Source organism: Ictalurus punctatus, chromosome 10 (genome assembly GCF_001660625.3).
Source record: "Ictalurus punctatus breed USDA103 chromosome 10, Coco_2.0, whole genome shotgun sequence".
Taxonomy (NCBI): Eukaryota; Metazoa; Chordata; class Actinopteri; order Siluriformes; family Ictaluridae; genus Ictalurus; species Ictalurus punctatus.
In genome coordinates this window covers 2504841-2527930 of record NC_030425.2, presented here as the reverse complement: position 1 = coordinate 2527930, position 23090 = coordinate 2504841, and the positions used below count along the sequence as shown (strand labels likewise).

Below are 23090 nucleotides of genomic sequence, written 5' to 3'. Positions count from 1 at the left end.
TCATATCTCATACCCACAAACATACTTCATTATTCTTAACATTTCAAATTATATACAACAACTTTTTTTTCCCCCATAGACAGCAGATGAGAACTGGAGGGCTTGTATTTTAAATGAAGCTGTCAAAATTATCTACAAGGTAAACTATTGTCTGATTGACACTGTCTTTTTAATTAATTTCCTACTATTCTGAATGATTTTTTTGCAGTATATGAAGGGTGTTTGTGTGTGTTTTCAGCTGGGCCGTTTGGAGTGTCTGTGTACCTACTGGAATGTTAACAGTCCTATCTTCCACAGAGACCCTTGGGAGGAGATAGTGGTAATGTTTTTTGTTTTCTTTTTGACAGAAGTAACAAAGACATGCTAATGAAGATGCGTCCTCCTTTTCTGTCTGTTCCTTACTTCTGCACAGGCTAAAACTGGCTTTATATTGCTGAGTTCTAACTCAGCTCAAGGCCCCCAATTTGGACACCTGCCAATTTCCACCCACCAGCCAGCTCTCCCCTGTCATACGACAGCTATGACCTCGACAGGGTTAAGGCACATGCTTCCGCTGTTTAGTATAACACACTTGGAGGAAAGCGCTTTCAGCCCTCTACTGAATTACATCTCCTAACTAGTGGACAGTGTTGCTATGGTTGGCAGAGGGAGAGAGAGTATGCCATCCCTTCAACCCAGAAAGCACAGACAATTTTGCTCCCTTAGCTCCCACCCTTGAATAGCAGATTTGAACTTGTGATTACCTGACGATTGGGTCAATGCTTTTCTTTTGCAACACTTGAAGCCCTCCATAACATCCCTTTTAAGCAATGAGGTAGTCTGCTTTTAAGGCCTTACTTCATTGTTTATATTATAAAACTTTCATGGATATAGGCTAGGTTATATCAGTGAAGTTAAGCATCATATGTCTGCAATGCTGCTTTCCCCAAAGCAGATATCACTTTGTTGCATGTGACGATTTATGACAATCCATTGCATTTCACTTTTCCAGAGAAACTTATTGTCTAATCATGTTACGCAAATGCTCTTGCTGCATCAGTGTCTTTACCAGAGCAGGTATCAAACTCCCATGCTTCCTGGTGTTAGTATTTTAGCATAACCTGTGGTGTTGCCCACTCAGCCTTTCAAGTTCTTGAATTATAAACACAACTATAAACATGAAATGAAGTGAAATTGGGTTCATATTAAATTATGGGAATGCTCAAGAGTGCCTTCAGCATCCTATTTATCTTTGTGATGAGCTCTCATGCATTTTTCAGCTGTCTGTAATGATAGATTTTAGCTAGTGTTTATCATTGTTGGCTAACTCCCATGCAAATAAAAATGCTAACTATCTAACACTGATAGTGAAAGCTGAAGAAAGAGACCATACTGATTTTCTGCTGTAAGAATGGTCGAATGCTTTCACTGTCCTGTTTGTCTTTCTAATGAGCTCTCATGAGCTTTGAGCATGAGGGGTTTAGCTAGTTAGCATTTGTTATTATGCATGGGAGATAGCTAGCATTACATAGATTTCTATGAAGGTGAACAAAAACATTTTTTAAAAAAAACAAACAAACATTTAAACAGTTCAACCTGTTACACAGATTGCATTTACATACCTGTCCAGGACTGTGGCTAATTCCCTGTTCAAATTCATCCCCCTCACCATTAATAAGTTTTTCAATCATGGAAATGTTCTGCGTTAAATAAGTACACTGGTCTGTAGTGTTAATTGTCAAGTCAAAATTGCAGTTTGGTACAGTTTTTTTTTTTTTAAACAATACAATATACTTTCATGATTAATTTGACAGGAATTTAAACAAAACTGTTCTCAGCATTAAAAATTGTGTTTGTAGAGCGCTTCTGAAAACTTCGAATCACTCTCTCTTTACAGTGATTCAGTTTAATCTCTGCTTCTTGATATTTTGCAGAACAAGCTAAAAGCAGGAATCAGCAGCAAAGATGAAGAACTGAAAAGCTATGAATATAGTATGTATCGATTGAAATCGGAATGAAAGCAAATTGATTTGATGTTATCTTCTTAAATGATTTGTAATTAAAGAAATTACCAAATGGTTGGTGTGAAGAATCTACTCTTTGTTTATTCTGGTCTACATAATATCAGAAATCACTTAATAGTAGTATACTTAATAGTAATACTGTAAAAACTATACTATTTATTTATTTATTCATTCACTCATTCGTTTGCTGGTTTGTTTGCTTTCACAGATAAATAAAATAAATCAATTTGCTCCTCAGCTGTCTCACTTGAATACTAAATACTGTTTTTCAGCCGTTTTTGCCACTTAAGTTTTGACAGATATTATTAAACTGTACTTACGGTGTGATTTTTAATCATCATTTTTATGGCATTGTAAATCATGTGCAATTTTTCACGTTACAGTTTTCAAACCCATTTTTGCTTCTGCCAAGATCTGCATCAACCCAAATGCTGACATTGAGCTTAAATCACCCAAAGCAAAAGTGCACCTGGAGGTGCAGAACATTGCTATTGAAATGAGCAAACCACAGGTATTGGTCTATGCCCAGTGCTTTAACACTGTTATATAGAGAACTTGTCCCACGAACACCAGTTTATGCCATGCACTGGGTAATGTCTGTTTTATGTGTAGTAAGTGAGGACAGTTGTAGTATTGTATACCTTTTCTTGCAGTACCTGTCTGTGGTGGAGTTGTTGGAGTCAATAGACTACATGGTGAAAAATGGTCCCTACAGGAAGTTCAGACCAGATGTCCCAGTAATCAAACATGCCAGGCAGTGGTGAGTACTAAACACTCTTGATGCTTATTGATAATAAGTACCCTATTGTTTTATTTAGTAAAATCAATCCTATTATTAGAATTTCCCTGATTTATCCCCGCACTAATTAGGTTTGGTATTGTCATTGCTTTTCAGGTGGATGTATGGCATCAACAGCGTGTTGGAGGTGCACATTAGGCGTTTTAACCAGATGTGGAGCTGGACTCATATAAGAGGGCACAGACAGAGACTTAAAGCCTACAAGATGGCATACAAAGCCAAACTGACTCACAGCAAAGTCAGGGAAGACACAGAAAAACAAATCCTGGTACAGGAAACATATACAGGAGGTTTATATACAACATAATGTATAAATAGATGCACATTATGTCTTATTACATTGACATATTTACATTTTAGGAACTGGAAAAAGTTCTAGATGTGTTCAATATCACATTGGCCAGACAACAAGCACAGATGGAGGTATGAAAATATTACATGCAATATTATTGTAAAGATATACTGGCTGTATTTTTTACCATTCTGAGGTATTACATTTGATTTTTCTGTGCCTTGTCTCTCTCAGGTGGGTCGATCAGGTCAGAACCTTACTGCCAAAAAGGTTAAACCAAACCATGGAGGTGGATTATTCAGTGGCTTCTTTGGGAAGAAAGAAAAGAAAAAGAAAGACCAGGAAGAGGACAAAGAGCCAGAAAGTGATTGCTTCAGTTTATACTTTACAGCTTTATGATTTTCTGAAGAATACAAATTTTCCTAATACTAATAATGAATAGTGTGAATAGTCACAAATGTTAATAAATCTTAATTTGTGTGTGTGTGCGCATGCGCGTGCGCATTTCTGTATGTGTTTCTCTGAAAAGGTATAGATGCTGTCATGACCACTGAAGAGAAGTCCAAGTTATATACAGCCATTGGCTACAGTGAGAATTCTCCCAACCTGGCCTTACCCAAAAATGTTTGTATCAGACATGTATACGTTCAATCATGTACAGTCAAATAATTCAGATTACTTGTATAGTGAGTTCAAAATAGACTATGATTTAAAAAAAAAAAAAAAAAAAAAAACAGCTTTACATAAATCTGGGTGTATATCAGACAATGGTGCCAATCTGGTGTGTTACAGCAGGAAATAACAAAAAAAAAGCAGACACTGCAACAGAACGCTATATTTAGGAGTGAAAATTAAGTATAGATATAGAATAGATTTGTATTAAAGTACTCAAATTCCTGTAGAAAGGAACCACTTGGTGTAGCCAGGGTTCAATGTGTCTGATGGTACCTATCATGTTTGTTCCCAAAAACTACACGTCATTCACAAATGAGTCTTGAGTGTTTCTGAACAAGTCACAAAGCAGTGTGTCTGTATTGGTTACTGCCAGGCATGGAGTTATTTCCGGAGTTCAGCTCGCCGCTGACGAGCTTAGCAATTGCAAACCATAAAATTTAATTGTGGAATTCAATGCACTACATTTCAACTGACTTCATCATTATCAAACAGAGGTTTACTGGGTTTCCATTAAATGTGACTGTGTCAGTGAATTTTATGAATTTGCCTTATCAGTTGGTGGCTTTTACAAATTCGTGAACTGTGTAAAGTTGTATTTACAATTGTGTGTATATGCCCCAGGCCTTTATACACTATGATTAGATGATTGCGTCACCTGTTTTTCCCAATTGTTTGGAATGTGTTGCATGCATCAAAATAAATCTAAATTTCAAAATAAATGTTTACCTTAAAAAAAAATATGTAGTTGATTACATAAAACATCAAATACCTTGTCTTTATCCATTTTTTAAATTTATTTTACAAGTCAACGTACATTTACAAATCACCCCTCTTTGTTTTCATTAACATTTTCCATACTGCCCCAACTGTTTCAGAATTGAGGTTGTAGTAAACGTTTTTATGAGTACATTCCTTTGTTTAATCCCCTTTTATTGGATACCATCCGATTGGGATGATGCATTTTTCTGTTTCTGAATTGCTTTACTGCACATATAATACTTCATGTGTATATACTATATACAGCAGGTTATGGTAACTGCCATTTGGATGGCTACAATATGTATCTGCTGTGAATTTCAGATGGTGTGACAGTGTTGAGCAGTAGTATACTACAGGCCATTTCAGTATTATTTTATCCAAATTCACATGCGCCAGATGAGACCTTGTGAGTCTGACACATGACTTAACTCATTCGTGAATGACACATGGCTACAATAATTATATGAATTGGCAGTGTAGGGTTTTTTTCTCCTTTTTTTAATGGCTAGATCAGTGGCTAGATCTTATTGCCTGGTCACATAATCTGAATGTACCAAGTGCCTGGGCTAGTGATATGCCTGTTACAGCTTATATCAGTAATTTTATAATAAACCTTGCATTTTGTGTGTGCATATGTGTGTAGTACATAGCAGTGATCATAAACTTCAAGCTCCTACAGACATCAGTAACTGTACGTGAGGAAGCCAATATTCCAGAGATTCTTAAAGTGCAGATGATTGGCCTCAGTACCACCATCTCCCAAAGACCTGGAGCACAAGCTATAAAGTATGTCTAACATCTCCACATCTTCTCTGTTGAAAGGAACTCTTTACAGAAAAAATCTAGCATTTAAATATTAACAAAATGGTATTTTTAAATGTGTGTGTGTGTGTGTGTGTGTGTGTGTGTGTGTGTGTGTGTGAGAATATGAATATAATGCACTGTAGGTCAGTTTACTCTCAATCAGCATATAGATATATAAGTCAAGTGCTTTGTGTATGTGTGTTTTCTGTGTGTGCTTGTGCTGTCAGAGTGGAGGCCAGTCTTGAACATTGGTATGTGACCGGGCTGCAGCAGCAGGGCATTACACCGTCTCTCATAGCATCTGTGGGAAACTTAAACTCCTCTCTGCTAAGTGTGCTGTTTGAGCTTAATCCAGAGGACACTGAAGTGGATCAGCTAGTCCATGTCCACTCTCAACCTGTGGAGATCATCTATGATGCAGTGAGCAACCTGCATACACACACACACACACAAATTCCATTTTCACACCAGATGGTTACGGTGCAGTTAGAGCACAGATTTTTGTTGTTTTCACTGCCAAATAATCCATACTGTCCATGTACATGTCCACTAAATGATAAAAAGGTGAAGCTAAAAATTTCCATTAATTTTCCAAATGCAGTTATTAAAGATTCAAACTGATAATGGCTCTGATTTGAAGTAATTTTCAATTGGAGAGTTTACTTACATATGCTAAATGTAAGTTGTCTGCACATATATAGCGCCTTTTAACCTTAGCGGTTCTACAAAGTGCTTTACACTGTTTCTCATTGACCCATTCACTCACACACCAATGACAGCAGAGCAACTTGGGTTCAGTGTCTTGCCCAAGGACACTTCGGCATGTGGAGGCATGTGGGCCAGGAATCGCACCGCCAACCCTGTGATTAGTGGACAACCCGCTCTACCTCCTGAGACACAGCTGCCCCAATGTTTGCACAGCTGGAATTTTTTTTTTTAATTATTATTTTTTTTTTTATAAAGCAGTTTTCCCACATTCTTCCTGTCACCAGCCTCTCAAGGAGCATCTGTGAACCTCCATCTTCAGCTCACTCCACAGATGTGGTTCTGTGGGGTTCAAATCTGGACTTTGGCTGGGCCACTCAAGGACATGCAGAGACATGTCCACAAGTTTTCTTGGCTGTATGCCAAACCAAGGGTGACAAGGTGGTTGTCATGCTGAAAGGTGAACTTCATCCCAGTCTGAGATTGTGTGTCCTTGTATTTGGCCTCATTCATCCTTCTCTCTGACCAGTCTCCCCAAATTGGTCACCTGGCAATTCCCACACATTGTCCAGTTCTCCCATATCATATGATTGGGAAGCATGAAGGCTAACTTGTGCTTCCTCCAGACACCTGAAGCCAGCCATGGCAGCATAACGCACTGGCAGAAGAGTGTGATCTGTCATACATGAACTCCCAGATGCCCGTGATTTGCTAGTTTTGCTGTGATTGACAGGGGAGAGTATGTCCCTCCCACCTAGAGAGTACAGCCAATTTTACTCACTTGGCTCCCTGGCATGGCTGTGGCATACTTTTCCCTAATGAAAAGCATTCAGTGAATATCAGTTTATCCAGTTCTATGAGTGGAAAATTTAATTTGTATATTGTTTATTTTCCTGTTCTTTTAAAGGGTGAATTGCATCATTGCATTACATAATCTTGGAGGTGAATGTATTACATGTTTAAAAACTAAAGTACTGGTTTATTTGTTTTTTTGGTAGCTGACAATTAACAGCTTAGTAGAGTTCTTTAAAACGGCTAAGGGTGTGGACCTGGAAGTAATCACCTCAGCCACACTCAGCAAACTGGAGGAGATAAAGGAAAAGACAGCCAGTGGTATGTTTTTCCTCTTCTCTTGGTATGACATGGTAATTATGTTTGTGTGTCAAAACTAGGAAGTCAGATAAATCAAGCATGTAGATAACCCAGCAAACAAAGTACAGATTATTTTAATTACACTTTAGGTTTATCTCATATTATTGAGACACGGAAGGTTCTGGATCTGAAGATTGACCTGAAGCCCTCCTACCTGCTGCTGCCCAAGTCAGGTTTCTATCATAGCAAATCAGACCTCATCATCATCGACTTTGGTAACCTTCAAGTGAGTGTCAAACAAAAACATGCACTCTATTGTACTGTTTGTGGTCTTTAATGCTGTGCATTTATGCATATTCATGGGTCTTGATTTGTGTGTGTATCCTAGCTGAACAGCATATACCAGAGCAGTCCTGAACAAGTATCTGCTAGTTTTTCATCCCTGGAAGAGATCATGGACAGAGCGTATGAGAGATTCTCGTTGGAGCTACGCAGTGTGCAAGTTCTCTACAGCAGATCAGGTATATATGTATTATATGTAGGTATCTAAAGCAGTGACCTATAATGTTTGGGGATGTTAAGACCAGGCTTAAGTTTCTTGCAATTAAAATGACGTTAAAAAACAAAAACAAAAAAACATTTTCTTGTACTTTGAGGCAGACAGTTTGAGTAAATATAATAGTTGCACAGTCAGGACCATGAACAAAGCAAATTTCGCAATGTATGCAATGAATGGCTACTTTTATTTGTCTTAATTTATTCATTTGTTTTAGATTACTTTCTTTCAGTAATAACAGAGTCACAAAATAGTTTGCATAATTTGTGTAAGCAATTTAAATATATAAGTAATTTAAACTAAACAGCATAATCAGTATGTAAAATTGCAGTAACTCCTGCCAACTGAGGTTTAGATTAGTGCATCTCCTTATGTGTAAATTTACTCAAACTCAGGCGCTTGTGTAGAATATGAATGTTTTCCGAGCTAACTGGATTTTCATGAATGCCATATTTCTTGTACAAATGTTCCTGAATAAATTAATTTGTATCCAGCTTGATAAATCCAGCCTTGTTTTATGTGATTCTTTCTATACCAATGTTTGAAAATGGTTTTAATGAATATAACACATGAACTGACCTATTTAGTGTTTAGTGTCAGGGAAAAGTCCCTGGGCTCTTTTCAAAAAGATTTTTTCTCTGCTTGCGTTGATCAAGTGGGCTATTCATTTGCATTTATAATAGAAAGCTGTTCTCTTTTTGGTCTGTTCTTCTATTTAGGGTTAGGGATGCAGGGACATTAGCTGGACTGTTAAAGAAATGGCCCAGGCCAGGTTAAACCCCTGGTTAGATAATACACAGAGTTATTTAGAATGTTCTTCATTTTTCATTTTCATAATTGTATAACATATTTAGCATATTCTGAATTTTGATGTGTGTTTTGCTTCTCAGGTGACATGTGGAAAAGTGCTCGTATACAGGGTTCGTCCAACCAGCACATCCTGCAGCCCATGGACTTCACTCTGGAGCTTGCCAAGTGTATGGTGGAGAAAGACATACGCATGCCTAGGTTTATTCTCTCACTTAAACACATTTGCACACTATCTCTTTTTTTTCTCTCTGTTTATTTCTAATACAGACAAATGCTGTTTTTGTAGGTTTAAGGTCACTGGGGAACTGCCATTACTGCATGTGAAGATTTCGGATCTGATGATGCAGGGAGTTGTAGAGCTGGTTGACAGTATTCCCTTTCCCCATGTTTCTTCCACACCGCCCTCCACCCCTAACCAGAAGGTCACAGGACACACACACACACACACACACACACACACACACACACACACACACACACACACACACACATATATATATATACATATATACATACTGTTTTTTTAAGCAGTTGGCAAAATGACCCGGATCTGTATTCAGAAAGAATCTTCTGAAGTTCTTCTACCTGGCATTAAATGTTCAGCTCATTTCAATTTTATTTGTATTCCACTTTAAACAATAGACATTGTCATAAAGAAGCGTTACAGAAATCTGGATGTAGATTTAGATTCTTAATGAGCAAGTGTCAGTGTCAAGGAAAAACACCCAGAGACGTCATGAGTAAGAATTATTTAGAGAATCCAGACTCAAAAGGGAACCCATCCTCTTCTGAGTGACACCAGATAGTTGTAGATGTTGTAGAGGAGTAAAGAGAAACAGGAAAAAAAAATTGTTGCGAGGATGTCCAGTATGAGCATATAGTTGTGAAATACACACAGTACATTCTTTATGATCCCAGCAGCAGTTCTTGGGTACAAATCTGCAGACATTAGGAAAGATTATCCACTGAGAACGGGTAAAAACTTCAGTAAAAACTACTGTTTTGGGAAGTGCAAATCTTTAGGGTATCTATATGGAACCATCCACAGCAGCAGCAGGTCAGTCTGCAGGAAACTCCAAACATCTCTGCAAATACCTGTCAGTTTTATAAACATGTATTACTGCTGTGTATGATCCCATAGTTTTTCACTCCAATGAGATTTTCACTTCAGTGCTCTGTGGCAGAGCAATCACAAAGTTTCAACCAACACAGGAATGGTAGGTTCCTCTAGGGACCCGGTACTAACGAATGCAACTAAAATTTGCCTCTGGGGGCCACTATTCATGTTTTGCATTTAAAAACCAGCATACTGTACTGTACTATGAAACTTTTTTGTTATGCTGATTTGTTGGCTTACAGCATAAAATACTGCCTTTTGGACCATTTAGCCCCTCAATTTTATGGTAATTTTCACATCTACAATCAAATTTGCAAAGTAGTCCCATATCTTTTCCCATAAAATTGGTGTCAAATTACTCAGTATTCCTCAATAATTATCAAAAACATTTTGAGATTTTTACACAGTATGACTACAGCACATGAATCCGTTCTAGTGGTGTGGAGCTTAGTGGAGTTTAGAAAAGAAAAAGTTCAAGCATGTTAAACTCTTTGCAATAGTAACATTACCAGCAACTATGAGCTGGGTTTATAGCCTTGCATGATAGTCATTAGTGGAAAAAAAAAAACAGTCCATTGACTAAAAAGAGCACATTTGTTGACTAGCAACAAACTTAATTTCTCGTTTGGTTTGAGAACTAGTTTTTGTTTGTGTGCTTTTTGAGAAGCACATGACCTGCTTCATTATCTGAGCAAAAGCTATATATATATATATATATATATATATATATATATATATATAAATAAAAATAAAAAGTGGTGTATTTGCAGCTATTGACATTGTGTGCTTGGCTGTTGTTGACCTGAATCTGCAATGATTTAATTTCTAAATGTTGCCTTTACTAAAAATGAATACATATATTTTTTTAATTGAACTGGTTTTGAATTACTGTTGGTTTGGGTGAATTGATTACCCAAGACATTATTTAAAAAAAAAAATTTTTAGTTTGTTATTAGTTTTTACATGTACAGCTCCAGGGTCCTGTGTTCGATCCTGAGCTCAAGCTACTATTTGTGTGGAGTTTTGCATGTTCCCCTCATGTTCTTGTGTGGGTTTCCTCTAGGTTTTATGGTTTTCGTCTACTGTCCAAAAATGCAAACATGGGCAGACTGGCTATGCTTAATTGAATCTAGATAAATGTGTTAATGTGTGTGTGTGGATGGTGCCCTGTGATAGACTGGCATTTCATCCACGTTTAATTCTCCTGCCTTGTGTTGCTGGGATTGGCTCTGGATTCACCATCACCCTCACCAGGATTGAAACTCTCCAATTAGCAAAACTTGAACTGCAAACTGTTGCACATAAAAGGATGCATACAATATATAATAGTATACATTTTTAAACAATATATGCTGTGTGTTTGCGCAGGCTATGTCAATATCATTAGCAGACACCAGGCCAAGAGTGCTGAGTGTAGATCCATCAGCTTTACCATATTCTATGATATCAGGTAAGACTAACTAAAGGCACTAAAGGCGTGCTCTTAAATCAGTAACAGTCTATATAGCTATCAAAAAGAGTGAAAGTTGAACTATCTGTGTATATGTGTGTATTCAGATTCTGAGGAGGACACTGCTGAAAGGCATCTTAATGAGGATTCCCAGAGATTATCCTTGGAAGAACTGACGGATGTTCATTTTACATTTGAAATCAAAACCGTAAAATTCTTGTTGTTCTATATTGTTCTTTATTTCTCAAAACATTTATTTCTTTATTTCTTCTTTTTTTAGTTTAAAACAAAATGTGGTACTTTTTCAGAAATTAGGATCAATGTCTGTATCTATACTCAGTATATGTGTGTTGATGTGTGTAGGTGCTGTTGGAGCTCACGTGTCAGGATGCTCAGGAAGGCACAGTCTTGGCTTTAAATGTGTCTCAGTTGGGTTGTGAAGGCAAGATGAGGACTTATGACCTCGCAGTCAAGTCCTACTTGCACAAGATTAGCCTTGATTACTGCGGGATGAGAGGTACAGTATCAGTTCTCACACACACACACACACACACACACACAGACACACTTGCAGAACTTGTGTACACGCTTTCAATGTGTACTTCAATATTTCAGTGTCAACTGTACCTAAATGTTGTTTCTTGTATTTTGCTCTTTAAAGGGAAATTTGGGCATAAACCTCTAATTTACTATATTATTTGTCATTGTATGTAATATTCTTTTGCATGGGACTGTATCACTTACTGTCCATGTTTTAGCAAAATTCATGACTTTATTGTTTTCCTGTTTTCACCCGAAAACTACAATACTCAGAATGCAATGCGGCAATATGCAATTCAAGCTTAGGGAATACCTCCAGTGATCAACCAATCTGGACCTCTGAGTGAGACACATCACTCTGACATCTCCCTGTGACACAGCATTCCCAGAAGAGAAACACAGTCTACAACAGTCTTGTGTTGTAATTTCCCAAGAAAACCATAGCAGGATTTCGATTTTTTGATGTTTAAAGAATTTGTGCAAACTACTGAACCAGACACATTTCTGAGCCAACAGCAGATGTGTTTACAGGCAATTTGGAGAGTTGCACCGATATTGCAGTCCCCATTTTATCTCATATAAGAAGCTACTGTGATTATCAGTAAAATTGGTACGTGAACTAAGAATTTAACATGCTTCACTTAGTAGTTAATCAGCAATTAATAATATTACGCAGCTCTACATCAATCGTGTTGTTACTGAGGAGTTGCCTGTTAAAGAATAGTTATGGTTATGGCTCTTGTTGGCTCAAATTTAGCCTATTACCCAAAAACACTTAAAATTCAACATAGAAGCCAATACTCACATCTACCTCTGAGCCCAGTTGGAGATAAAAAAAAAATACACCAGCCGTGAGTGAGAAGAAGCAAGGGTCCAGCTTTATTGTTCCATTCCACCACACGAGATCCACACCGATGAGAATTCTCAGAGGTGATCCCCGTACCCTGAGCTTAAGCTCCAGTATTTATACTGTATTTACACACTAGATAGCCCATATGTTTCAAGAAGACTATGATCTCACTACCAATAGGGTTAAAAAAGAGCTCATTTACCTTACTCTTATGTTCCAGAAAAGGGCTATTTCACTTACACATAGAATCAAAACCAGGGGTTTTAATTTACACATAAAATCAGAACCCAGGCATTTCTAATAACCCAGAAAATAAAACCCAGAGTTTTTAGTTACTCAGAGAATCAGAAACCAGAGTTTTGAATTACACAGAGAATCGAAACCAGAGAATTTGAATAACCCGTAAAATAGAAATTGGACAAGACTAAACAATCTAGAGTGACCTGACCTTGGTCTTATTGTTATCTCGCGGGGGGGCAGCTTGACTCAGCCACCCTTATAAATGGCTCCTCATGGTTCTTTCTTAAAATTAAGGCCTTCCTTGCGAGACAAGAATCTTCACCATTTGAGTCATGAGTAAGTTTACATTTTCCTGTATTTCTAGTTTATAATTTATTTTCATATTTGCTCTATATTTCTTATTTTATATACAGTTATACTGCTTGAAAACATGGTTTACTGTACTTCCTACTTCATAATATCATTATATTACCCTTCTACTGTCCCACATATCCTATTATTCTGGTTTTTATAAAGAGTGTATATATATTATTATTATAAGATATTACCCTTAAAATATCTTAATATTCCTTTTTATTATTCTTATAAAGTTATTGTAGTATGTGTGTGAGAGGGAGAGAGTGTGTGTGTGTGTGTGTGTGTGTGTGTGTGTGTGTGTGTGTGTGTGTGTGTGTGTGTTATGTCTACTTGCCCGCCCTTGACTGTACGAGCGTGTGTGTGTGTGTGTGTGTGTGTGTGTGTGTGTGTGTGTGTGTGTGTGTGTGTGTGTATATTAGCACTCCTCAGCTCAGCTCGTATACCTCTTTTTGACTTTTTTGACTACTACTGCTCTTAAAGATCTTTAAAGTGTAATTCCAATTTGTCAGTGTCCGCCTAATCCCGCTTCTATGTGTCTAGGTGCCCGTCGTCAGTCCTTCCTCTCCCCTTTGCTGGATGCTAGGTCTCCCTTATGTTTATTTTATGACATTTTTTATCCACAACATTTTTTATCATATTCACCGCATGGTAGGGTATGTAATTTTCAGACTGGAGCATGTTAAACAGTTCTGGAGATTCATGTGTTAATGAAAACCTCCTTATAATCTATATATTGTGAACAGCAATGTGTTTGTCAGTGTCAAAGAGACAGATTTATCTGTGTTGGCCGTCCCAGCAAATTCAGCCCAAGAGCAGTCAGTCTGATGCATAAAGAAGTCTCTAAGAACCCCAGAATTTCATCACAGGATCTGTTAGTAAGTCTTGCAACTGTTGGTGTCAAAGTGCATGTGTCACTCAGAAAGAGAAATCAGAAATAGATTGCACAAATTTGAGCTGCATGGGAGGTGTGACAGGAAAAAGCCTTTGCAATACTACAGTTTTGCCAATGAGCATGTAGGCAAAGACCAGGCCTTTTGGAATAGTGTGCTCTGGACAGACGAATCAAAGATAGAGTTGTTTGGCCACAGTGAGTGCAGACATGTTTGGTGCAGACCAAAGACAGCTTTTTAGGAGAAGCACCTTATACCAACTGTGAAGCTTGGTGGTGGAAATGTTATGGTTTAGGGTTGCTTCACTGCCTCAGGGACTGGAGAGTTTGCCTTCATTGATTCAGCTATGAATTCAGGACTATTATCAATCTAACTTTGTTACATTTATTCACTTAGCCGACGCTTTTTGTTAATCCAAATCGAATTGTTAACTTGCAAAAGAATTTACAGCATCTGTTTGGGCAGCACCTCAGCTTTCACTTTAACAGCGTTCCTGGTATTGTAATCATAAAACAAAGTATAACATGCCCACATACAACAAAGTTGTTAGCATTAGGAGAGGAGCAGACGAGCATCAGGCCTAAAACAAAAGGGGCAGAACTGAGGTAGAAGAACTAGCTTATCTCTGTGAGTAAATGCTTGTCTTCATGCATGTAGCTTTTAGTAAGATGACTAATAAGTTTGTTAACACAAAGATCAATAAAACTGTGACATTGTTAGCTAACATTATGGTAGCTATTTGTGTGGTTGCTAACTTCAGTTATTTGGCTTAGTGTACTTTTGAAAGATCTACAATTGCTCTCTGCCTCCTGTTGCTCGTCTCAGTAGTACATTTCCTCTTCTGTATATTCTCATTCAAACATGTACAGTATGGTTGGATGTCACTGTGTAACAGTAACTCAAAAAATCATCATCTGTTGCATCATATACAGTGAGGGAAAAAAGTATTTGATCCCCTGCTGATTTTGTACGTTTGCCCACTGACAAAGAAATGATCATTCTATAATTTTAATGGTAGATTTATTTGAACAGTGAGAGACAGAATAACAACAAAAAAATCCAGAAAAATGCACGTCAAAAATGTTATAAATTGATTTGCATTTTAATGAGGGAAATAAGTATTTGACCCCTCTGCAAAACATGACTTAGTACTTGGTGGCAAAACCCTTGTTGGCAATCACAGAGGTCAGATGTTTCTTGTAGTTGGCCACCAGGTTTGCACACATCTCAGGAGGGATTTTGTCCCACTCCTCTTTGTAGATCTTCTCCAAGTCATTAAGGTTTCAAGGCTGACGTTTGACAACTCGAACCTTCAGCTCCCTCCACAGATTTTCTATGGGATTAAGGTCTGGAGACTGGCTAGGCCACTCCAGGACCTTAATGTGCTTCTTCTTGAGCCACTCCTTTGTAGCCTTGGCCGTGTGTTTTGGGTCATTGTCATGCTGGAATATCCATCCACGACCCATTTTCAATGCCCTGGCTGAGGGAAGGAGGTTCTCACCCAAGATTTGACGGTACATGGCCCCGTCCATCGTCCCTTTGATGCGGTGAAGTTGTCCTGTCCCCTTAGCAGAAAAACACCCCCAAAGCATAATGTTTCCACCTCCATGTTTGACGGTGGGGATGGTGTTCTTGGGGTCATAGGCAGCATTCCTCCTCCTCCAAACACGGCGAGTTGAGTTGATACCAAAGAGCTCCATTTTGGTCTCATCTGACCACAACATTTTCTCCCAGTTGTCCTCTGAATCATTCAGATGTTCACTGGCAAACTTCAGACGGGCATGTATATGTGCTTTCTTGAGCAGCGGACCTTGCGGGCACTGCAGGATTTCAGTCCTTCACAGCGTAGTGTGTTATCAATTGTTTTCTTGGTGACTATGGTCCCAGCTGCCTTGAGATCATTGACAAGATCCTCCCGTGTAGTTCTGGGCTGATTCCTCACTGTTCTCATGATCATTGCAGCTCCACGAGGTGAGATCTTGCATGGAGCCCCAGGCCGAGGGAGATTGACAGTTCTTTTGTGCTTCTTCCATTTGTGAATAACCACACCAACTGTTGTCACCTTCTCACCAAGCTGCTTGGCAATGGTCTTGTAGCCCATTCCAGACTTGTGTAGGTCTACAATCTTGTCCCTGACATCCTTGGAGAGCTCTTTGGTCTTGGCCATGGTGGAGAGTTTGGAATCTGATTGATTGATTGCTTCTGTGGACAGGTGTCTTTTATACAGGTAACAAGCTGAGATTAGGAGCACTCCCTTTAAGAGTGTGCTCCTAATCTCAGCTCGTTACCTGTATAAAAGACACCTGGGAGCCAGAAATCTTTCTGATTGAGAGGGGGTCAAATACTTATTTCCCTCATTAAAATGCAAATCAATTTATAACATTTTTGACATGCGTTTTTCTGGATTTTCTTCTTGTTATTCTTTCTCTCACTGTTCAAATAAATCTACCATTAAAATTATAGACTGATCATTTCTTTGTCAGTGGGCAAACGTACAAAATCAGCAGGGGATCAAATACTTTTTTCCCTCACTGTATGTGGCTTGAATAATCTGTTCACTCCTTTATTATTCACTTACAAAGTAAAGCGATTGCGTATTAGCAGTAGCCAGCTAGCTCTCTTGCTTCCCTGAACATAATGTTATCTATTGAGCACCACTCTCTCCAGATTAACTCTCACCAAATATCCACTATAGCCATTGGTGTTTTTAAAATTTTGTATCTACCTCCAAGATGCATCTTCAGGAGAGTGTTTCCCCAGTAATCAAACCAGGAAATCTCGCTACAGAGCCCACTGTGTCATCACTATAAGACACGAGTAGGCATGTTTACAATAGCCATATCAATGGTTACATTTTAGATTTTGGCTGAAGTTTCGCTTTAATGTATGTGCACTGTTTTTTCTCTGTGTGTGTGTGTGCGTGTGTGTTTTTTCAGATGCTCAGAATCAACCACTTCACCTAATTACCTCATCAGACAAACATGGATCTGATCTGCTGAAAATTGAGTACATTAAGGTAAGCAAACTCTCTCTGCAAAAAAGCACATGCTTGGTAGTGTTAATGTGATTTCAAAAGGTGCATGTACTTTACTGATTCTGTGTCCCACGTAGGCCGATGTGACCGGACCCAATTTCCAAACCGTCTTTGACAATACAGAGCAGGTGCTAAAGGTAAACTTTAAACTTTAAAAAGCATGTTACGGATAAATTATTCAAATAGTACATTTGATATTCTAATGTATTTCCAACATAATATACAGTTACCAACATTCTCATTTTTAGTCATATACTTTCTCTATTACTATTTAAATATTAATTTAAATATTTATGTGATGATACCAGAAAAATAAAGCTAACATGATGAAGCTTGTTCTTGTAGCAAGGTCTACAAGCACTATTTTCTCATTTGATTATTTCTCTTATAATTTGACCAATTTTAGATTTTACTTCATTGTTATTTTATAACCTAAAATTTAAGAAATCTGGAATTTCCACTTAAGCAAGATAATTACAGGCTCCAAAATTAGCCTGATGTGTGGTATATAATGCAGTTTGTTTTTGCAGGTGGAGTTTTCCTCACTGGAATTCCTTCTTCACACAAAAGCCCTATTGTCCACCATTAACTACCTGAATAGAGCAGTGCCAAAGTTAACAGCTTCTAATGAAAGAGATATCAAGAAACCAGCTGATAGGGTTACAACAGAGAAGACAGGTACACAATCTCTCTCTCGCGCACACACACACACACACACAATACACACGCACACATAAGAATAAAATCTACTAAGAGGGTGATTCAAATGAAAACCTTTATTTGTTTATTTTTGCAAACTTCATTGCAAATACAGTCAGATGAGTAAACATTTGGACATTGACGGAGTTATTTTTAATTTGCTGTTTACCAAAGTATATTGGAGATAAATAATGATTCATTTATATTAAAAAATGAATATATATAATTTATATCTAGAACTTATGTAACTTTAAGCAAGTGAAGCAGGGCATCATTAGGTTAAAAAATCAAAACAAACCCATCAGAGAGACAAAAAAAATATTAGATGTGGCCAAATCAACTACAGCACAGTCTTGAAGAGTAAGAACCCACATCAAAAGACCCAAAAGACCACAGAAAACACCCAGTTTTGTATGTAAATACCCTCAAATTAAAGCTGAAAGTGTGCCGTTTGAGGCCACAGAGCCAAATTGTCTTCAGTTCCTTCTTGGTCTTGGGGTGTTTTGCCTTCTTCAGCAAGTAAAATGCACTCAGGTTAGATGATTGACTTGGCCATTGCAGAACATTCCACTTCTTTGCCTTACAAAATGCCTTGGGTTGCTTTTGAAGTGTGCTTTAGGTCGGTGTCCATCTGCACTGTGAAGCGCCATCAAATTGGTTTTGAAGCATTTGGCTGAATGTGATAACATAGCTGTATACACTTCAGAATTCATCCAGCTTCTTGGCAGCCTTACACCATAAGATGAGGTGGTATGCTTCAGATCATTAGCAGCTATTTCCCTTCTTCATACTCGTCTCATCCCATCTTCCTGATACATGTTGATCTTTGTCATATCTGTTGTTCCAAAACTGTACAGGCATTTTTAGAATGTTTTTGGAAAACTCTAATCTGGTCTTCCCATTTTTTAAACTTATCAGTGGTTTACATCTTGTGGTAAATCCTTTGTATTTACTCTGGTGATGGCTTCTTGTGATTGTTGATTTTGACAGATACATCCACCTCCTGGAGGGTGTTCTTGATCTGGCCAATGAAGGTCAGATCAATTCTTCATGAGGGGAAGAATTTTTCTGTCAACTACCATAATAGGCCACAGGGTCTTTTGGTGTTCCTGACTTGACCAAGGTTTCTTACTTTTTAAGAATGTACCAAACAGTAGATTTGGCCAGATTGGCCAGCTGATTTTTGCTGTCTCTGTGATGTTTCTTTTGTGATGACTTACCTAACATGCTCAAAGGTTCCATTAAAATAAATCAACTTATAAATGTAAATGACATATTCATTAAATATATTCATTATTTAATTCCAATATACTGTGGTATATTTAATATGTATCTGACTCTAGGTGTCACAAAAATTGAAAATTTTTCTCATAATCTCCATTTTGTTCAATGCAAGTGTTCCAGTGCTCAACAAGAGTCTGGGTGGCTTTTTTATGTTGCGCTATATAGATTTTCATTTGATCCACCTTTGTATATACTTTAATCAGTTTCAACTTGGATAACACCACCACATGCATGACCAGGATATTTTCTAGATGTTGTTTTTGTTTGTATCCACTTTGTGGGGTTTTTTTTCATTGAAAATTAATTTGATAATTTCATTGATAAATACTTGGCACTGGATTTTATATGCAGTGTATTACTCCTCCTAGTTAGATGATTCTTCAGTATAACAGATTATAAGGGATAATAGTAGTGGGTTGTCCTTAGGGGCAAGATCTTATTTTATAGCAAATAAAAGTAAATATATAGTAAATATTGACTTAAACCTGTCCACAAATGTCCACAAAAAGGCAAAGTGAAGAAGCAGACAGTGTGTCAATAATGTACAGAACCATTCTATTGAAAAAATTGGGAGAGGGAAAGGAGGATTATGGATCAGTTAATGTCTGTTCATCTGAAATGTCTGTGAAATCCCCATGCAATGTTTGAGGAAAAAGCAGAAAAAAATGTCTGTCTTTTTACAGTGCATAATTGTTTGTGCTAGTCTTGTGTCTTTTGTTTGGTTTTGGAGATTTAGAAAATTTGCTGAAACCTGGCAAACAAGTTTCATGAGATTTCACCTTAAACACAATTGAATAAAAATATGTCTAAAACAGTTCCAAACAACCTGATAAACTGTACACTCGATGACTTTATGTCGTCGACTCTCTACTGCCTGTTAAAGGGTTACTCTACTCAATAGATAATAGCCTATAATAGCACATATATCAAATGCTATAGCCTCGCAGCTTAATTTTATTTGAGGCTGAGTCATTATTAATCTTGTCCTGCCCCACCAAAGGGTAGTGGTGGCCCAACTCCTCCTAACACTTAGTTTGTTAGGAAAGAACACAGGGGTTTGGGAATCATCACCCCTCTGCCACCCAAGTAAGTGTCCCTGAACATTTGTTCAGTTAGGGTATCAGTTAAAAAAAGAACATCTTCATTCTTGACACTGTCTTCCAAGCACACCCTCTGTATTTCCCCTTGACATTGTCTTCTCTCTTCTGTTTCAGAAATTTCTTGTAATTTTATGGTTAAATAAAAGGCATAAACTAATATTGTTAAATAAGAGATTTTACTAATGAACAGACATGTTCCATACTCTTCTAGTGAGACATTTATAGGTAAACTACTTAAAGGAGAGCACATGTAATATTGACAGAGCTGACTATCCTTTCTCAGTATCTACAGGTTCTAAGGACTCAGGGGTGGTGAGCTTTAAGCTTTTTGCCATGCTGGGTTCCTTTGGTGTGACCATCTGTGATGACAGAAGTAGCATTGCAGATATCCAAATTCAAGGTACATGTTCAGTTCTAAAATCAGAATCCATGAAACATAAATTATATTGCCAAAATATACCCTTTATGAGTTTGTGCCAAGAGGCCAAGATTTTTTTGGCTTTGTACAGGTTAAAAACTGTGCTAATCTGTTTAAACCAGTGAAACATAGTTGACTTGGTACTTGTTCACGGATTTTTTTCCATAGTAATGACATTATATGTTTGTTTTTCTAGGGATCGATGCCTCTCTGGTTGTCCAGGCCAAAGAAACAGAGGTGTTTGCCCGTCTGCGAAACGTAGTAGTGATAGACGTGGATAAGAAAACCATACATAAAAAGGTTTGAGGAGTCGACAAGTTTACAAACTTGTTTCAGTTTAAATTGAATCATACCCATTTTTTGTGTGTTAGTAGTTTAACTTCACTTTCCTTGCTTTTTGTCCTGAGTAAATCAAAGAATTCAAATGAGTAACAACTTGTTTGTGTATTTTGTCACTATAAGGTGGTGTCTATTGTTGGTGAGGAAGTATTTAGCTTCAAGCTGAGTCTGTACCCTGGAGCCACAGAAGGAGCGGGTTACTCTGACACATCAAAAGTAGACAGCAAAGTCACTCTGAGGCTAGGCTGCATCCAGATCATCTACTTGCACAAGTTCCTTGTGTCTCTTCTGGTGAGACGGGAAGAATTTTACACACACACACACACACACACACACACACACACACACACACACACACACACACACACACACACAAGCACTAAAGCTTGTGAAAATTTGATGATTTTTTTTTTTTTTTAAATAGACAGTGATTACACCGAATGATCATTTGCAGTACAGAGGATATTGATTCTTGGTGTCAGTGTGTTTGTGTGTCAGCTTTTTTGCTATTAAAATACGACGCATAATTTATTTATAGTTAATTTTAGCACCTCTCAAATCTAAAAAGTATGTCAGGTGAACGCATGTTAGTGTGACAAATGAACAAGACCACAGAGAAACTGCAGCATATAGCATGTCACAACAAAGATTTTTCTTATTTGCACTGAACTTGAGAGAAGTTTGGAATTGCTGAAAATGGGTGGGTTCTGGGATGGGTGTATTCTGACTGTGTGAGTATTTGAGTTCTGAGTTCCAAGTTATAACCGATCTGAAGGATGTTGAGGTTTTCAGTTTGAGGTGAATAAAATAAATTTATACATAGCGTTTCAGCATGAAGGCAGACATTAATACTTATATATTATTGTTTTAATATTGTTTTATAATATCGAGCTAGATAGTCAAAGCTAATTGAACTGATGATGAAGGAGGCATTTGTTTCTTTTTGTTGTTGCCCCCCCCCCCTTCTATGTTGTCTCTGAATGTGTCTTTTGTTTCCAGGACTCTTTTAGCTATCAAAACCCCTCTGCTGATGAGGTACAGACTTGGGCATGGTGCATTTAAAAGCCATTTTCAGCTTTGCAGCTTCACTATTAATGTACCTCACACATTCCCTCACAAAAAATGGTTTAAATTGTGAATTGAATTGTTAAATATATTTCTACCAACAAAGGTTACACTATGTGATGTTAAATTAACTAACTGTAAAATAAAATGATTTTATATTATACAAAACGTAATATTATTTATTATGAAATAATAAATATGGTGTTTTGATCTTAACCACTTAATTGTGGCTGGGGTCTGTGTTTATGTTTGAAAGGCACCAGTCTGTATTTATCAGTTTATATGGATTTGCGTGCATGTGTATATACCTCTTTGTTTATAATTCAGCGGATGCTAAATCTAAATGCTTTAAATTTATCATAACACAAAGAATGCTTTTATGCTACATAGCATTCTCTACATGCTTGGCAGATATAGCAGACTTACTTAACTAAAGTTGTCTGTTTTGGAACCATGCTATCATACATTCTCTTTCACAAAATAAAACTAGTCTCATCTTAGACATTTTTCTAACCATCCCTGTTAGATTTTGCAACTTGGTTGTAAATATGGTTACCAGATCTCGGAGAGTTATTACAGCATGACGTTTCCCTACTAATGTGACCATCTCATTATGATCTTCTCCCTTTCACAGACCACCTCCAAGTGCCACTCAAAACCATAGCTTCTACTCTCACACATCTATAAAATATGCAGTGGATCACTTGATAACTGTCTGTTGTGTTCCACAGACATTTGTGGATAACTTCCAGGAAGCCAAGAAGGCTATAAGCATCGCCACAGCACAGGCAGCAGAGAAAGCAGCTGCCAGTGTGAAGGACTTTGCTCTGAAGAGTTTTAGACTGTCAGTGGACATCAAACTTAAGGCTCCTCTCATCATCATCCCTCAGTCTTCCATGTCCCAGAATGCCTTTGTGGTGGATTTGGGTCTCATCACTATGAGCAACAGCTTCTCTTTGACACCAGCTAAGGGGTTTCCTCTCCCAGCTGTAGTGGATACCATGGATGTTAAGCTCACCCACCTCAAATTATTAAGGTATTAAAGTATTACTGAGTGATTGTATTGGTTATAATGTATATTATAGGAAGTGAATTTGCTTAAAGGATTATGATGTTGGTTAATCTTGTATGCTATTCATAGGATTATGCCTGTTAGGGTGCAGTGTTTTTCTCTCAAACTCCACAGAAAACACTGACAATTCATTATTTGAT

The 23090-nt window shown here is 37.6% G+C and overlaps 1 protein-coding gene across 3 annotated transcripts in view; it reads left to right on the top strand.

Moving 5' to 3' along the window:
- vps13c (vacuolar protein sorting 13 homolog C) overlaps window positions 1-23090 on the top strand; it is a 115606-nt gene that overhangs the window by 19305 nt on the left and 73211 nt on the right. The window contains exons 8-34 of one of the 3 annotated variants that reach the window (XM_053683374.1): window positions 80-139; window positions 239-319; window positions 1914-1971; window positions 2387-2514; window positions 2657-2763; window positions 2899-3070; window positions 3163-3225; window positions 3329-3458; window positions 3630-3718; window positions 5172-5314; window positions 5560-5752; window positions 7036-7150; window positions 7279-7415; window positions 7518-7650; window positions 8576-8693; window positions 8782-8917; window positions 10981-11062; window positions 11170-11270; window positions 11426-11579; window positions 16876-16955; window positions 17051-17110; window positions 17504-17651; window positions 20340-20456; window positions 20671-20774; window positions 20937-21104; window positions 21813-21848; window positions 22610-22914. In XM_053683374.1, coding sequence (XP_053539349.1) covers window positions 80-139; window positions 239-319; window positions 1914-1971; window positions 2387-2514; window positions 2657-2763; window positions 2899-3070; window positions 3163-3225; window positions 3329-3458; window positions 3630-3718; window positions 5172-5314; window positions 5560-5752; window positions 7036-7150; window positions 7279-7415; window positions 7518-7650; window positions 8576-8693; window positions 8782-8917; window positions 10981-11062; window positions 11170-11270; window positions 11426-11579; window positions 16876-16955; window positions 17051-17110; window positions 17504-17651; window positions 20340-20456; window positions 20671-20774; window positions 20937-21104; window positions 21813-21848; window positions 22610-22914 — 3218 coding nt within the window. Of the gene's footprint in view, window positions 1-79; window positions 140-238; window positions 320-1913; window positions 1972-2386; window positions 2515-2656; window positions 2764-2898; window positions 3071-3162; window positions 3226-3328; window positions 3459-3623; window positions 3719-5171; window positions 5315-5559; window positions 5753-7035; window positions 7151-7278; window positions 7416-7517; window positions 7651-8575; window positions 8694-8781; window positions 8918-10980; window positions 11063-11169; window positions 11271-11425; window positions 11580-16875; window positions 16956-17050; window positions 17111-17503; window positions 17652-20339; window positions 20457-20670; window positions 20775-20936; window positions 21105-21812; window positions 21849-22609; window positions 22915-23090 lie in introns of all 3 variants that reach the window. The other 2 variants (XM_017477588.3, XM_017477590.3) reach the window with 2 other exon arrangements.